General features: G+C 43.7%; 1 protein-coding gene across 1 annotated transcript in view; it reads right to left on the reverse strand.

Moving 5' to 3' along the window:
• Positions 1–14,751, reverse strand: part of RNF125 (ring finger protein 125) — a 46,922-nt gene extending 32,171 nt beyond the window's left edge. Inside the window, exon 1 of the mRNA XM_018039778.1 lies at positions 14,109–14,751. Within this exon, the coding sequence (XP_017895267.1) occupies positions 14,109–14,272 (164 nt within the window). The 5' untranslated portion in view covers positions 14,273–14,751. The remainder of the gene's footprint in view (positions 1–14,108) is intronic.

Consider the following 17,146-nt stretch of genomic DNA (forward strand, 5'->3'; position numbering starts at 1 on the left):
CATTGCAGGCAGCATCTGAGCCACCAGGGAATATAGACAAGATAACTCAAAACTAAAATGTCTCAGAAAGCAAAGCGTAGAACTATATACACACAGCGTGAGCTTCCTGCAGGCTTGTAGGTATATAAGAATATCCGACGGCAACTGGAAAGAAAGGGTGTGTGGTAGAAGAAGGGCATTTCCATTGTCAAATTTTAAGTGTGAACCACATCAACTTATTACCAACATTAACAAACAATTCTTTTAAAAAGTAAATCATCTGCAACCGCTTGGGATCAATGGTCTGGTAATGTCTGATAACACGAAACTTGCAGGTACCCCTTGACTCAGCAATACCAAGCCCACGTATTCTCTCAAAAGGAATTTTTTAAAACGTCCATTTGTATAAGAATATTCAGAAGGAATGTTTTCATAATAGCCCCAAACTGGAAATAACCCAGATATATATCAATAAAAAAGTGAATAAACAACCTGTGGCACAATCATACAATGAAATTCTACATAGCAATATAAAAAGAACAAATTTCTGATATAAGCAATAATATGGATGAAATTTAAAGACATACTGAGTGAGGAAACCAGACACAAGTAACTATATTTCACTTTAGATGAAGTTCTTGAACAGGCAAAACTGATCTATGATAGAAAAAAAAAGTTTTAATAATGAGTGTCTACAAGGGTACAAGGACAGGAATGGCTGGGAAGGGGCATGAGAGAACCATATGGGGGCAATGAGACTATTCTATATCTTAATAGGGGTTTGGGCTAAACACAGGTCTAAGGGCAAATGTTATACCTAGAATGGATGCATTTCACTATGCGTAATTTACTTTTAAAAATCCCATAAATATTGAACTCTGGTTAATATTAATATAATGCATGCTCATACGAGAAGGGGTAGAGTGTGCTAATGCTTACAACCCACTCTGAAGTGCATTTAAAAAATCAGATGGATTGATGGATAAGTATGTGATAGATAAGTGCAAATATGGCAAAATGAACAACTGAATACAGATAGTGGATCTATGGATATTCACTGTACAATTCTTTCAAATTAGCTGTATGCTTGACATTTTTTCATAATAAAATATTAGGGGAAATTAATCATCTTACTATGATGATTTACTTAAATTACTTAATTAAATTTTTTTACTCCTGAGAAAATTTAGTTGGAAAATTAAGAAGGGAAATGTTCAGAGGATGAGAGGTCTGAATTTTTTTTTAACAGAATGTGATTTGAAGAGAAAAATAGTTTTTAAAATATATTTTTAAGAGCACTGAAATTCAGAGTGAGGAAAAGTTTAGCTTGCATTTATGATTATTCAAATAAATTTAAAGAGCGGGAACAATTGAAGAGATAATAAAAGGCTGAAGACAGAAAACACAAACTGTAAAAAAAAAAAAAGAATTTGTATGGCTTTCAGCAAGAACAATTATTCTATGGTTTATAATGAAGACTTTACAAAACCTGCACAAATCTCCCCAGACTCAACCAAATAAGCACAGACTCACTAACGAAATTTTTAATAACAGCTTATGATTGCCAGTGTTCGACATGCCAGGGGTGAAACCATGGCAGTGCCTGAGGTCCCTGCTCTCAGAGTTCCAGGATGAAGAGAGAGGAAATAAGCAGGTAAACAAAAGGACGGGCAAAGGATGAATGCCCTGAGAAGAAAACAGTTGGCAATAAAAATAGAGCGGGTGGGGCAGAGGGAGACGTAAGATGGGTGGTCCCTGGGATGACATTTGAAGACACCAGACTTCAGAAGACCCGGGAATGGTTTTCCAAGCTGAACACAGAAGGTATAATAGGGACTGTTTTGCTGAGATACGGAAAGCCAGTGTGGCTGAAATGCAGGGGGCCCAGGGTCTACCTGTATAGGATACAGATCATAAAGCCAGAGCTAAGAGTGATGGGCAGGCATTGGAGGGTTTTAAGTGGGAGTGATATGACCTAATTTACATTACAGAGATCACTGGGGTTCCTCTGTGAAGAATGGATTGGAGGTATGAGAGCCATAGCTCAGAGTTCAGCGTTAAGTCCACCATACGAGCTGGTTCAAGAGAGAGTGGTGGGGCTTCCCTGGTGGCTCAGTGGTAAAGAATCCACCTGCCAGTGCAGTTCAGTCCCTGATCCAGGAAGATTCCATATGCCGCAGAGCAACTAAGCCCAAACTGCCACAACCACTGAGACCGTGCTTTAGAGCCTGGGAGCTGCAACTACTGAGCCCGTGCGGCACAACCACTAAAGTCTGTGCGCCCTAGAGCCTGTGCTCCGCAACAAGAGAAGCCACGGCAAGGAGAAGCCCGAGCACCATAGCTAGAGAGCTGCACCTGTTCATCACAACCAGAGAGAAGTCTACACAGCAACGAAGACTCCAGCAGAGCCAAAAATAAACATAATTATTTCAACAAAGAGAGAGGGTGGAGGCTCAGACCAGCTAAGTAGCAGTAGACAGTGTAGGCGGATAGACAGATTTAGGATCGATTTGGAAAGCAGAGGCAAAGGGTTTAGGATTGACCAAATGACAATAAATATATGCCCCGTTACTAAGTGAAAGAAGTCAAATACAAAAGACTATTTACTGTATGATTCCAGAACTCAGTGACAGAAAGCAGATGGTGTTATGTGGGGCGTGGATTGACTGCACAGGATTCGAGGGGATTTTTTTTTTTTTTCTGATGTTGTTAGGTCTTTTCACTTAGTCTTTTTTTTTTGTAATTGAAATATAGTTGATTTACAATGCTGTGTTAGCTTCAGGTATACAGCAAAGTGATTCAGTCATACCTATGTATTTACATATTAATATATATATTCTTTTTCAGATTCTTTTCCATTATATTACAAGATACTGAATAGTGTTCCTTGTCATATTATAGATCCTCGTGGTCTGCCTATTTTGTATATAGCAGTGTGTACCTGTTCGAGGCAAGTTTTAAGGTAAAGGAACTAACTGTCCTAGACCTTGTTTGAGGTGGTGGTTATAGAATTGTATACAATTATGTACCGTGTTACCTCAATAAAGCTGAAAAACAGAACCCCACGAAACAAAAAATGCCTCAGTAAAAACACTGCATGAAAACCACAGAAATATACACTGCATAGAACCATTCAGAGTCCTGTAAGCGTCCCTCCCACAGAGCCCCAGGCCCTGAGTAGTAGCTACTCAGTAAATGGTCAGCAGATTGAAACAACTTAATCGGTTATGAGGAATGGGCCAAAGAGGAATTTTCAGGGCAGGGGCAAATGCTCTCGCTAATAACTAAGTGTTTTATTCCTTCTGGGAAAAACCCATGGAGTAAAAATGAACACAAGCCCAAGGAGGTAAGGAATTTCCATGTCTGCCCTCCTTCTCCCCTCCGTAAGACTGTATGATGACTCACAACAGACATGATCTGAATGAGGAGAATGTAGGTGAAAGCTGAGGATGGATGTCAATAGCATTTTTTTTTAAGGTTGAGTTAATGTTTTCAAAAATTCTGAATGAGTTGTCATTGCTTCTCTCTCTCTCTCTCTTTTTGCCACCCCTGCGGCACACGTGATCTTAGTTCCCGGACCAAGGATGGAACCTGTGCCCCCTGCAGTAGAAGCATGGAATTTTTACCACTGGACCACCAGGGAAGTCCCAAATTGTCATTGCTTTAAACTTCTGGCTTCTCTTGAAAAGCTAAGTCTCCTGCAGCTCTAGACTCATGGGTTGGTGCCCGTTCCTGCTGGTGTTTACCCTCCTCTCTCACTCACACCACTTGCCTCCCCTCTGTTGAGCTTGCAGCTCCTGATGACATCAATCAAGAACTAGATAATGATTCTAAGAACTTTACAACTGGTTGGAAACTTAATTATCCCACCCCATTGTGTATTTTATTAACCCCTTTGCTAATCTGTTTCTCTAATTAAGTGATTAGCAATAAAACTCAAACAACAGAAAAGTCAGCAAGGTATTGGAGGAAAATGAGGAAAGGGTTGCTGAGGACCTTGGGTAATTAAAGTTATGTCCACAATCTTAGGAGGGAAAACTGCACCCTTCCTTAGTAGAATCAAGGATGCGTTAGGGACTCCATGGGGCCCAGGGCTAGACAGGCAGAATAAGGAATCAGAAGTGAAGTGAAGTCACTCAGTCGTGTCCGACTCTTTGCGACCCATGGACTGTAGCCTACCAGGCTCCTCTGTCCATGGGATTTTCCAGGCAATAGTACTGGAGTGGATTGCCATTTCCTTCTCCAGAGGTGATCCCCAAATGCAGTTCTGGAAGAAGCCCTCGGCAACATGTGGTTGGTCTAACATTTTCTTTACGTTCTCAGCACTGGGGTGGTTCACTGTAGGAAGGCCAATATGAAGCTGAATGAAAATCTTGGGTCCCTTGGAGAACATATAAATAGAATAAGGGGCGTTTCTATTGTTATTCAAAGGGAGGATGAAGGCTTCCCTGGTGGCTCAGTGGAAAAGAATCTGCCTACCAATGCGGATGTGGGTTGATCCCTAGATCAGGAAGATCCCCTGAAGAAAGAAATTGGTAACCCACTCCAGTATTCTTGCCTGGGAAATCCCATGGACAGAGGAGCCCGGTGGGCTACAGCCCATGGGGTCACAAAAGAGTCAGACATGACTTAGCAACTAAACAACAACAACTCCAATATAAGGCAATAAACACACACACAACCAGTCTCCCTTTTACCACTGGTGGATGGATCAGCCTGGACAGGCCCAAGTGCAGTTCTTCTCAGAGCACGGGCCCTCAGCCACTGTTCTTTGAAATTACCTTCAACGTTTTTATGTAGTCAATGAGGTTACTCCATCCTGGAAATCATTTTGCCTTCAAAAACTGACTCTGCCTACGGAACATTGAATCTACACTCCATTATGAGTTGATTTTTATATTTAACCCCCCTAAGGAAAATTTCACTTCCTTTCACCTGTAATCTTAGAGGGGTGCCTCTCTATAACCCTCAAACACTGTCCTCAATTTGTTGCATCTTACTGTCAGTTAAATAGGGTTATTTGAGGCTGTACTTCTCAAATTCGAAAATGGATAAAAATCACATGGGCTTCTTGTGAAAATGCAGATTGAGATTCAGCAGACCTGAGTTGGGGGCTGAGATTCTGTAGTGCTGCTGGTCCTAGGACCAACCAGTGTTATTCACTCAGTCGTGTCCGACTCTGCGACCCCATGGACTGTAGCCCACCAGGATCCTCTGTCCATGGGATTCTCCAGGCAAGAATACTGGAGTGGGTAGCCATTCCCTTCTCCAGGGGATCTTCCTGACCCAGGGATCAAAACCCAGGACCAGTGGTCACATTCTATGGAGAATCTCGTGCAGCATAAAAACTCAATCTGCATCATTATTTATTTAAGTTCTGTTTGTTGGAAAATGTGTAATTTAATAGATCACTAATATTTATCATGCCTATGACCACACTAATGTTGCTAGGTAAACACCAAGCAGTCCAACCGTCAAATGAGGCAAATTTTAGGCCAGTTTAATCACATCTTTCTAAAATTCTCAGTAATATAGGCACAAATGAATAACCCTATAAAAGGAAGGGAGTTCAATAACTATGATGGACTCCTATCTATGACTCAAACTCCATGGCATCAGTTGGCTGGCACTATGAAGTGGTTGTCCAAAGTGGTGCTCACAGAAGTATTCAAATTTTGTCTTAGAGTCACTTGTTAATTCAAAATACTTAACATTTGCTAAGCTTGGGAACTTAAAGCAGTGGCAATGTAGAAAGCGGCATTCCTTTATTAGAACAACGGCTCTCAAGAGTTATGGGTCTAGATGGAACAAGACTCTAATCATCAAATTCTCCCCCCAACCCTCACTTTTTTTGGGTCACTTTGCTCAGCATATGGGATCTTAGTTCCCCAACCAGGGATCAAACCCAAGCCCTTTGCATTGGAAGCACAGAGTCTTAACCACTGGGTTGCCAGAGCATTCCCAATCATCGTAGTTTGAGTGGTGCTTACCCAATTACATTAGAAGGAGGAGGCATTCTCCATGCATTTGTTTTAGCATCAGGGGCTTAAAAGGCTCATGTTTAAACTGCAAAGTTTCATCTTAAAATCAAATCACAGGTCAAGAAGCACATGAAAGGATGCTCAAGATTGCTTGAGCATCAGGGAAATGAAGATCAAAATCATGCTATCACCTCACACCTATCAGAATGGCATCACCAAAAAGCACACATAACAAATGTTGGTGAGGATGTGGAGAAGAAGGAAGCCTCATACACTGTTGGTGGGAATGTAGATTGGAGCCAGCACTGTGGAAAACAGTATGGAAGCTTCTCAAAAAATTAACAATAGAGTTACCATATGATCTAGTAATCCCACTCTTGGGTATGTATCTGAAAAAAATGAAAACACAAATTCAAAAAGATATACACAACCCCAATGTTCATATCAGCATTATCTACAATAGCCAAGATATGGAAGCAAACTAAGTGCTCATCAAGAGATGAATGGATGGAGATGAATGAAATACTACTCAGCCATAACAAAGAAAGGAATTTTGCCATTTATAGCAACATGGGTGGACTTAGAGGGCATTATGCTAAGTGAAACAAGTCAGAGGAAGACAAATACTATGGGATACAACTTACATGTGGAACCTAAGAAATACAACTAGAGAATAAAAAAGAAGCAGACTCACAGATACAGAAAACAAACTAGTGGTTACTACTGGAGAGAGGGAAGGGGGAGGGGCAATTTAGGATTAGGGGATTAAGAGGTACAAACTGTTAGGTAAAAAATAAGCTACAAAGATGTATTATACAACATGGGGAATATAGCCAATATTTTATAATAACTATAAATGGAGTATAACCTTTAAAAATTATGAATGACTATATCATACATCTGTAACACAGAATATTGAACAGCAACTACACTTCAATAAAAAAATCAAATCACAGGTCAAATATTACATCAGTGATCATCTGCAATCACATGGGAAACTTCCATGACCTCCCACTACTTCAATTTAACCACCTGCACCTGTGCCCATTTAATATTCTATATCCTCTTACACTGATAACTGTCCATTTCGCTAACTAAGCCCAGCCCCTCCACTGAAAATCATAGCTCTGGAATTCTCTCTTCTCTACTGTGCATCAAAATTTCCCTCACTAAGAGGAAAACAACAGAATGGGAAAGACTAGAGATCTCTTCAAGAAAATTAGAGATTCCAAGGGAACATTTCATGCAAAGATGGGCTCGATAAAGGACAGAAATGGTATGGACCTAACAGAAGCAGAAGATATTAAGAAGAGGTGGCGAGAATACACAGAAGAACTGTACAAAATGGATCTTCATGACCCAGATAATCATGATGGTGTGATCACTCATCTTGAGCCAGACATCTTGGAATGTGAAGTCAAGTGGGCCTTAGAAAGCATCACTACGAACAAAGCTAGTGGAGGTGATGGAATTCCAGTGGAGCTGTTTCAAATCCTGAAAGATGATGCTGTGAAAGTGCTGCACTCAATATGCCAGCACATTTGGAAAACTCAGCAGTGGCCACAGGACTGGAAAAGGTCAGTTTTCATTCCAATCCCAAAGAAAGGCAATGCCAAAGAATGCTCAAACTACCGCACAACTGCACTCATCTCACATGCTAGTAAAGCGATGCTCAAAATCCTCCAAGCCAGGCTTCAACAATATGTGAACCGTGAACTTCCAGATGTTCAAGCTGGTTTTAGAAAAGGCAGAGGAACCAGAGATCAAATTGCCAGCATCCGCTGGATCATGGAAAAAGCAAGAGAGTTCCAGAAAAACATCTATTTCTGCTTTATTGAATATGCCAAAGCCTTTGACTGTGTAGATCACAATAAACTGTGGAAAATTCTGAAAGAGATAGGAATAACAGACCACCTAACCTGCCTCTTGAGAAATCTGTATGCAGGTCAGGAAGCAACAGTTAGAACTGGACATTTAACAACAGACTGGTTCCAAATAGGAAAAGGAGTCCGTCAAAGCTGTATATTGTCACCCTGCTTATTTAACTTACATGCAGAGTACATAATGAGAAACGCTGGACTGGAAGAAACACAAGCTGGAATCAAGATTGCTGGGAGAAATATCAATAACCTCAGATATGCAGATGACACCACCCTTATGGCAGAAAGTGAAGAGGAGCTAAAAAGCCTCTTGATGAAAGTGAAAGAGGAGAGCGAAAAAGTTGGCTTAAAGCTCAACATTCAGAAAATGAAGATCATGGCATCCGGTCCCATCACTTCATGAGAAATAGATGGGGAAACAGTGGAAACAGTGTCAGACTTTATTTTTTTGGGCTCCAAAATCACAGCAGATGGTGACTGCAGCCATGAAATTAAAAGACGCTTACTCCTTGGAAGAAAAGTTATGAGCAACCTAGATAGTATATTCAAAAGCAGAGACATTACTTTGCCGACTAAGGTCCGTCTAGTCAAGGCTATGGTTTTTCCTGTGGTCATGTATGGATGTGAGAGTTGGACTGTGAAGAAGGCTGAGTGCCGAAGAATTGATGCTTTTGAACTGTGGTGTTGGAGAAGACTCTCGAGAGTCCCTTGGACTGCAAGGAGATCCAACCAATCCATTCTGAAGGAGATCAACCCTGGGATTTCTTTGGAAGGAATGATGCTAAAGCTGAAGCTCCAGTACTTTGGCCACCTCATGCGAAGAGTTGACTCATTGGAAAAGACTCTGATCCTGGGAGGGATTGGGGGGCAGGACAAAAAGGGGACGACAGAGGATGAGATGGCTGGATGGCATCACAGAGTCGATGGAAGTGAGTCTGAGTGAACTCTGGGAGTTGGTGATGGACAGGGAGGCCTGGCGTGCTGCGATTCATGGGGTCGCAAAGAGTCAGACACGACTGAGCAACTGAACTGAACTGATTGGTTCATTTCCATCTGCAGACAAAACATTTCATTCTTTTTTTAAAAGAAGACGCTCTTGATCCCACATCTTTTTCCAGTGATTGCTCCAATCTCTCTCCCCCTTTGCCTCCCAACTCCATGAAAGGGCTTTTGATACCTTCCATCTCTCACTTGCTTCTCTGATCCCTTGAGAACCCACTCCTATTAGTTTTGGAGCCCACATCCCACTTAAACTACTCTTCACAAGGCCACCCACAGTCTTCACATATAGTAAACCCAGTGGTCAATTCCCAGCCTTCATGCACTTGCCTTTTAAAGCAGCATGGATCACGCGGGTCCCTCTTCCCTGGAAAATACTTCTTTTCTAAAATAATTTTTAGTAATTAAAAAAAATTTATTTATTTGGCTGCACGGAGTCATAGTTGCCGGCATGTGGGATCTTTGTCGTGGTGCATGGATTCTCTAGTTGGAGCACACAGGCTCAGTGGTTGCCCTGGGCAGGCTTTTAGTTGCTCTGCAGCATGTGGGATCTTAAGATACCTGACCAGGGATCCAATGGGTACCTTCTGCAGTGAAAGCGCCAAGTCTTAAACTCTGGATGACAGGGAAGTCTAAAAGGTACAAACTTTGGGCTATAAAATAAGTAAGTCATAGGAAAGAATATAGAACATGACTATAGTTAATGATACTGGATTGCTGAAAGATGCCAAGAGAGAAGATCTTAAAAGTTAATCATTATGAGAAATACAAATTTTGTTAAGCATATATTCTGACAGATGTTAATTAGACTTTGGGTGGTGATCAATTTGCAGTATTTACAAATATCAAATCATCATGTTATATACCTGAAACTAATGTTACATATCAATTATGCTGTGCTGCATGCTATGCTTAGTCACTCAGTCATGTTCGACTCTTTGCCACACCATTGACTGCAGCACGCCAGGCTCCTCTGTCCTCCACTATCTCCTGGATCAGTTCAGTTCAGTCACTCAGTCATGTCCGACTCTTTGCGACCCCATGAATCGCAGCACGCCAGGCCTCCCTGTCCATCACCAACTCCCGGAGTTCACTCACACTCACTTCCATCGATTCCGTGATGCCATCCAGCCATCTCATCCTCTGTCGTCCCCTTTTCCTCCTGTCCCCAATCTCTCCCAGGATCAGAGTCTTTTCCAATGAGTCAGCTGTTCACATGAGGTGGCCAAAGTACTGGAGCTTCAGCTTTAGCATCATTCCTTCCAAAGAAATCCCAGGGCTGATCTCCTTCAGAATGGATTGGTTGGATCTCCTTGCAGTCCAAGGGACTCTCGAGAGTCTTCTCCAACACCACAGTTCAAAAGCATCAATTCTTCGGCGCTCAGCCTTCTTCACAGTCCAACTCTCACATCCATACGTGACTACTGGAAAACCATAGCCTTGACTAGACGGACCTTAGTCGGCAAAGTAATGTCTCTGCTTTTGAATATACTATCTAGGTTGCTCATAACTTTTCTTCCAAGGAGTAAGCGTCTTTTAATTTCATGGCTGCAGTCACCATCTGCAGTGATTTTGGAGCCCCCCAAAATAAAGTCTGACACTGTTTCCACTGTTTCCCCATCTATTTCCCATGAAGTGATGGGACCAGATGCCATGATCTTCGTTTTCTGAATGTTGAGCTTTAAGCCAACTTTTTCACTCTCCACTTTCACTTTCACTATCTCCTAGTTTGCTTGCTCTAATTCATGTCCATTGAGTCGCTGATGCCATCCAACCATCTCATCCTCTGCTGATCCCTTCTCCCCCTGCCTTCAATCTTTCCCAGCATTAGGGTCTTTTCCAATGAGTTGGCTCTTCACATCAGGTGGCCAAAGTACTGGAGCTTCAGTATTCAGCATCAGTCCTTCCAATGAATATTCAGGACTGATTTCCTTTAGGACTGACTGGTTTGATCTCCTTGCAGTCCAAGGGAATCTCAAGTTTTCTCCAACACCATAGTTCAAAAGCATCTTGTATTTATTTACTGATTTGCCTGCATCAGGTCTTAGTTGCAGCATATAAAATCTTAAATTTACAGCATGCAAACTCTTAGTTGGGGTATTAGTTCCCCTACCAGGGATCGAACTTGGGTCTCTTGTATTGGGAGCTCGGAGTCTTAGCCACTGTACCATCAGGGAAGTTCCAGGACACTTCTGTTTAGATGTCTCCCTATACATTCAACAGGCCTAATCATGAGGTCACTAACTTCCTCCTGAGCTAAATTAAACTCTGGTCCCCTTCATCTATCTTCCACATTTGTCTCCCTCTGTATCTACCATATCAACTTTCTCTGAATATTTCTTTTAAATGTTAAATCAGATTTCCTTTTAGTTTCACGTATACAGTTTCAACTCATCTCTTTCCCCCGCTCACTGACAACAGAAGATAGGCAGATGTAGGAAGTCTCAGCCTCCAAATCTATTTTTACAACTGATAGGGCAATACAAATGGCGTCAGAACATTAAAATGGAACTTCTTAAAGTCCACCAAAGCAAGAAAGAAGCTAAGAATAAGACTATCTGGGACATCTTGGAAACGTCACAGATTTTATCTTCTTGTGGCCCAGTTTGATTCCGAAAGAAATCCAGAGATGAGAAAACCCATAACTGGGTTTTTGCTTGCTTTATGGAATGACTTTGACGGAACAGAAACTGTTTTGACACCTGAAACTAATACGACATTGTAAATCAACTATACTCCAATTTAAAAACCAACTACGTTTTGAGTATTATGGGCTACTTTTACATTTTTAATACTCATAGAAATTTCATGACTCACTTCATTTTACAAATGAAGAAACTAAGATTCAAAAAGATTAAGCAGAGTGCTGATTACACAGCTGGTTACTGGCAGATAGAACTTCAAATTCTGCTTTCTATCAAGCTCTGCTGTTTTACTCCATCACAGTACACACATACGTGCAACATTACAACATTAATGTGCAACATTACAGTACAACATTCAAAGTATTGTTGCCATATTATATTTGCTCAACTTGAAACTGGTTTATAAACCAAAATTAGCATAAACAACCTAGGTTAATAAGTTTGGAAATTAGCTTAAGTCTGGGATAATATAGCAGTTTCATTTCATTTCCTCATTTTCCAATTTAAGTTCAATGGAAGAGAGTAATTCATTTAGGAAGTACAAATGGCGTTAGGCGGACTCACAATCTCCAGAGCAGAAGGGACTCTACTTAACACTGACAAAGTGGAAGAGGCCCAAGTAAATTTGCCAAAAGTAGGAATATGGAAATTGTGCCCATAGCCAGAACAATGGACATAGCTTTGTCAAAACAAAGAACAATAAAGTGAGGGAAGGCGATTTGTCCAGCCCTTGTGCTACTTCATGGCTTTTTTTTCCCCAGTTGCTGGTTTCCTATTCACTCTAACAAAGAAAAAGATTAAACACAGGATTCAACATTTCACAAGTTTTTATTACCCTTTAGCAGAAGCAAAACACTGCACATACTAAGCTGCAGCATTCAAAAATCCAAACTAAGGAAAACCGTCAGATAACAATCTCCAATAGCAATGCTGCCCGGTTCAGTCCCACAAAAGAAAGTTGTCCAGACTTGATGCCACGGTGTGTGTTCCCCGCAACCGAAAAGCTTTAACTCTGATACAGACTAGGGATAGAACCTGCGTCTCTTAGGTTTTCTGCATTGGCAGGCAGGTTCTTTACCGCTGAGCCATACAGACTAAATTTAAATGCAACTATCCTGAGGGTTATTACTGCTCTGAGCTAATCAATATATTTCATACCTGATACAATAACATCTTGGCTTCTATCTTGACCTCCGGGGAATTATGTCAATGTGGACGGCTAGGAAACTACATCAGGGTATCAGGCAGGATGTAAATTAGCCTTGAATTTAAAGTACAAAGCTGAAACGACAGGCCCTGAAAATACAGCCACAAAATAATGCCCAGGGGCACTCTTGCTTTGAACATTGTGTGGGCAGCAGATTTTTCTCCCTGGCTCTCTGCTGGGCTTTTCGGAGTTGAAAACTGTTTCTCAAATGCTAGGCTATAGGTGTCAAGGACCATCTAAGTCCTTTTAAAGACGTTTTGTGCACTTGTATTCATAATTTATGACACTTCTTTTTTCCCCGGTAAGCCAAAAAAGCACTTACTGCCTCGGAGCTTCATCAAACTAGTCGGTGATCCAAAGAAGGCATTAAGTGGGTTTTCACTCAGGCTCTATGAAATCTCCTGCCCCGCCCGCCCCCCCGCCAATCTCACCAACACGCCCAGTCACACACCCAATGCATCCACGGGAAGAAAGCTTTTTAAACGAACAGAACACAAACTCACAGACCCAACCCCCAACTACTAGTTACTCAGGCACACGTTAAGGAGGTGCCAATTTTATACAGGGATTTTGTTTTTAAACTCTTCCTAGAAACGACCACAGCTGTGCGCTCCCAGAGGGTTTTCGTTACAAAGCGTGCATGTGGTTTTTAAGACAGTTATTTTTATCCCTACTTCCTACCGTGTGAGGGGGCGGTGAGCAACGCAGGTAGTCAGCAACCTCCGTCACTCGGGTGACTGGGCTTTAAAAGGCTGCGTTCACAGGCTTGGGGGTAATATTCAAGCCCCAGATCCCACTCTGGCGGCCACAGAAAGTCACTGGGACTGTCCATTCTGACGGTTCTTTGAGAGACCTGGGCGTCTGTGTCGGGAAAGGGAAGTTGGGGTGGAAGGACACTTTGCACAGATCCTTGCCTGCTCAACAGACCAGCCACGGCAGGCGTTCTGGACCACACGTGCACAGAGCAAGCAAAACAAAACCAACCCCGGCTCCCGGCGGAGAGGGAAGCGCCGCGCGATTAACCGAGGGGAGCGGCCACTGCGCTCCGCCGAGTCCCCGTCTGGGGTCCCCGCGCATGCCGCTCCTCCACCCCTGCGCACCCTCCTCAGCTCGCCAGCCCTGGATCCGCATCCCGGGGGTTCCACACCTGGGCTGCCGGAGGAGGTGGCTCTCGGGGGCGCTGCAGGACCCGCTGGTTGGTGTTTCTCCCCCCCGTGAAATCCTGTGTCACTTTCCGACTGGGCACTTTCCCAGTGGTCCGCCCTCGACGGGCCCAGGTCTCTCCTCACATCAGTCTCCCCCAAGTGCTGTCATCTCAGTCCCCCATCCTCACGGCTCCTCCAGCATCACCCACCGCCCCGCCGACCCCCGACCCAGGGTGGGGTGGGCGCGCAAACCCAGCTCCCCTGGCACTTACACGTGGCCACAGCGGGTCCGAACGGGGTGGTGCAACACTTCCAGGCACACAGAACAGTCGAAGGACGTGACGGGCAGCTCGGGGTCCCCCCGGCGCTCCAGGGCCCGCGGGGTGGCCGAGGCGGGCGCAGATTTCCCGCTATCGCTGCTCAGTACGGAGCCCATCCCTGCGCCTTCGGCCCCAGACGGTCGCCAAAAGCTCGGTGCCTGCGGCCGGCTTGTTTTGTTGTCCTGCGGTGGAGGAAGGAAGTCCCGGCCCAGCTGCGATCGCCGCCTCCCCGCGCGCCCAGCCCGCACAGCCGGGGAGCAGCCTCGGTCGCGACGCCCAGCCTGGGTCTAAGGCAGGCCGAGTACGCGGCCGCTTTCGGAGTGAACCTCCCTCCGCTCGCTGCCCGAGTCTAGGCTGGGAGGCGGCGGTGGCCGGGCGCACGGTGCAAGCCAGACGTCCCCGGGCCCTGGAGGATTGAAATCTGACACCTCAACTGCAGAGCCGAGGACCTGGGCTGGCGGTGAACCTCGGCGGCAATCGCACGACTCCTCCTTCCCAACCACTAGAGCGAGTGAATGAAAGTGCGGGCGTGGTCTTCCCTGAACGCAATCGGAGAACACCCACTTGTAAGGTGATGGTCCTCTCGGTCTTGCAATGTAATGATTACTGCTGTAGCCACAGAGAGGATCTACGAGCGTCTCCGAAGAAACTGCTAATCACTACTTCCGTCATCTAACCAACACTCCATAAATGGAGAGGTAGCAAGCTGTAGTGAGAAGAGTTCTTGGAGCTGAATTGAGTCCCACCTCTAGGATAGGGATTCCAGCGCTAAGTTCTAGGAACGTCCCCCTCCCCCCACAACCGCCCCTCCCCACAACCTCCGCTGCCCGCTCCCCGCCCAGTTTCCTCACCTTAGGATCTCTTGCTATTGTCTGTACTCCTCTCCATCCTCTTTTGAATATTTATGACCAAATACATGTTATTAATTCACGCATTTAATAAAACTTACTGAGTGCCCACTGCATGACAGACTCCGTTTTGGTGATGGGGACACAGTTTCCAACAAGCAAACAAAAATCCCAGTTCTCACAGAACTTACTTAAAAAACATTTTGGGGGAAGATAATCATAGATTCAGGGTTTCCCAGGTGGCGCAGTTGCTAAAGAATCCTCCTGCCAATGTAGGAGAGGCAAGAGATGCCGGGTTCCATCCCTGGGTCGGGAAGATCCCCTGGAATAGGAAATAGCACCCCACTCCAATATTCTTGCCTGGAAAAATCCCATGGACAGAGAAGCCAGGTGAGCTACAGTGCACAGGACTGCAAAGAGTCGGACACAACTGAGCAGCCACGCAACAGCAACAATTATAGATTCATATTCTTATTATTAAGAGAACCCATAGTAGTACATAGTATGCATATGCAATACACACATACAATAATAAACAATAATCCTATACACTTCATCCAGTTTTGCCCGTATTTTACTTTTAATGAGACAATATAAGGAATCAACAAATAAATAAATAAATGAACTTGTTCATTTCAGATAATAAGAGCCAAGAGTATGATAGAACTGGGAATGAAGATTGGGGCAGTACGCATAAGAAGGTCAGGGAAGACTTTTTAGTTTTGGTGATATTTGAGTAGAGTCATGAATAATGAAAAGGAGTCAAACACTCCAAGATTTAGGGAGAAACTTGCTAAGCTCTGGGAATGGTGAACCAGGCAAGAACAACAATAACAACCAGCCCAGAAAGAAGGGTATGGAGCTGGAGAATGGGGGGCTAGGAGTGTAAATGGGATGAGATGAGATGGAAGTCAAACCTGATCATACTAAATCTTTCAGGCCAGGACCAAGAATCTGGGTTTTATTCCAGGTGCCATGTTTGAGTACTCTGACTGCTGTGTGGTTTGGAAAAGACAAAAGTAAAATAAGAATGGAAGCAGAGAAACCAGTTAGGAGGCTACTGAATGAGTCCAAGTGAGGATAATAGTGGCTGAAGCAGGGGCTTCTCTGGGTAGTAGGTGAGAGATGGACAGGTTTGGGATATATTTTGACAGAAACCTAAAAGGGCTTGCTGAGAAAATGGATACAGGAGTGAAGGAAAGATAACTTGTTTTCTGTAAAAGAAAAAACCCTCTTGATTCCCACATGCCCCTCAGCTCCTGTCCTATGTCTCATTGACCGGATTCTCTGCTTTTTTATGTCTTTGTTTCTTAGTTACCTCCTAATGCAGTCCAACCTGGGTTCTGAACTGACCGCCGCTCTACCTTCTTCTGTCTGAAAACCACTTCATTACCAACGTCACCAGTGGGTGGCCTTTATGTGGCTCATTTTAGTCCCTTTCTTGCTTCACCTCTTACCCACATTTGTCAGTGTTGGCTTCTGCATCGTTGGAGAAACATGTTTTGGCTTTCCTTCTCTCTTTCTGGCTGTTCTCTCTCTGTCTTCTTCTTTGGCCTCTCCTGCTCCATGGAAAACCTAACTGCTGGAGATGGTAGGATTCTGTCTTGGGATCTTCCCCCTTCTGATCATTTATTCCCTACCTAAGAATCTCAAAAATCACATCCATTCTGCTACCATCTAGGTGGCAAAGTCTTTATCTTTACTCTAGGCACTCATATGCCCAACTGCTTACACAATATAATCAGCCCGTTGCTTCAGACACCTTCAGCTCAACATGGACAGTAACGCACTCACCTCTAGCTGTTTATTCCTCTCTTAGTAAATGGCACCATAATCTACCTAGTAGCTCAGTCCAGATACCTGGGAGTCACCTTTAATTGCTTCCTCTTCTTCATTTACATTGAATCAATCCCAATCATGATTCTGCTTCCAGTAAATCTCTCAATAGTTATTGAATTGTTTCCTTTTTTCTCTATTCCCATGGCCAGCCCCCACTTAACTTTAAATCATTGCATTCTCTTGTGTGACCTGATGCAGTAGCTGCTATATGCTCTGGGCTTCCCTGATGGCTCAGATGGTAAAGAATCCGCCTGTGATGTGAGAGACTTGGGTTCGATCCCTGGGTTGGGATCCCCTGGAGAA

This window comes from Capra hircus, chromosome 24 (genome assembly GCF_001704415.2).
Source record: "Capra hircus breed San Clemente chromosome 24, ASM170441v1, whole genome shotgun sequence".
NCBI classification, from domain to species: Eukaryota; Metazoa; Chordata; class Mammalia; order Artiodactyla; family Bovidae; genus Capra; species Capra hircus.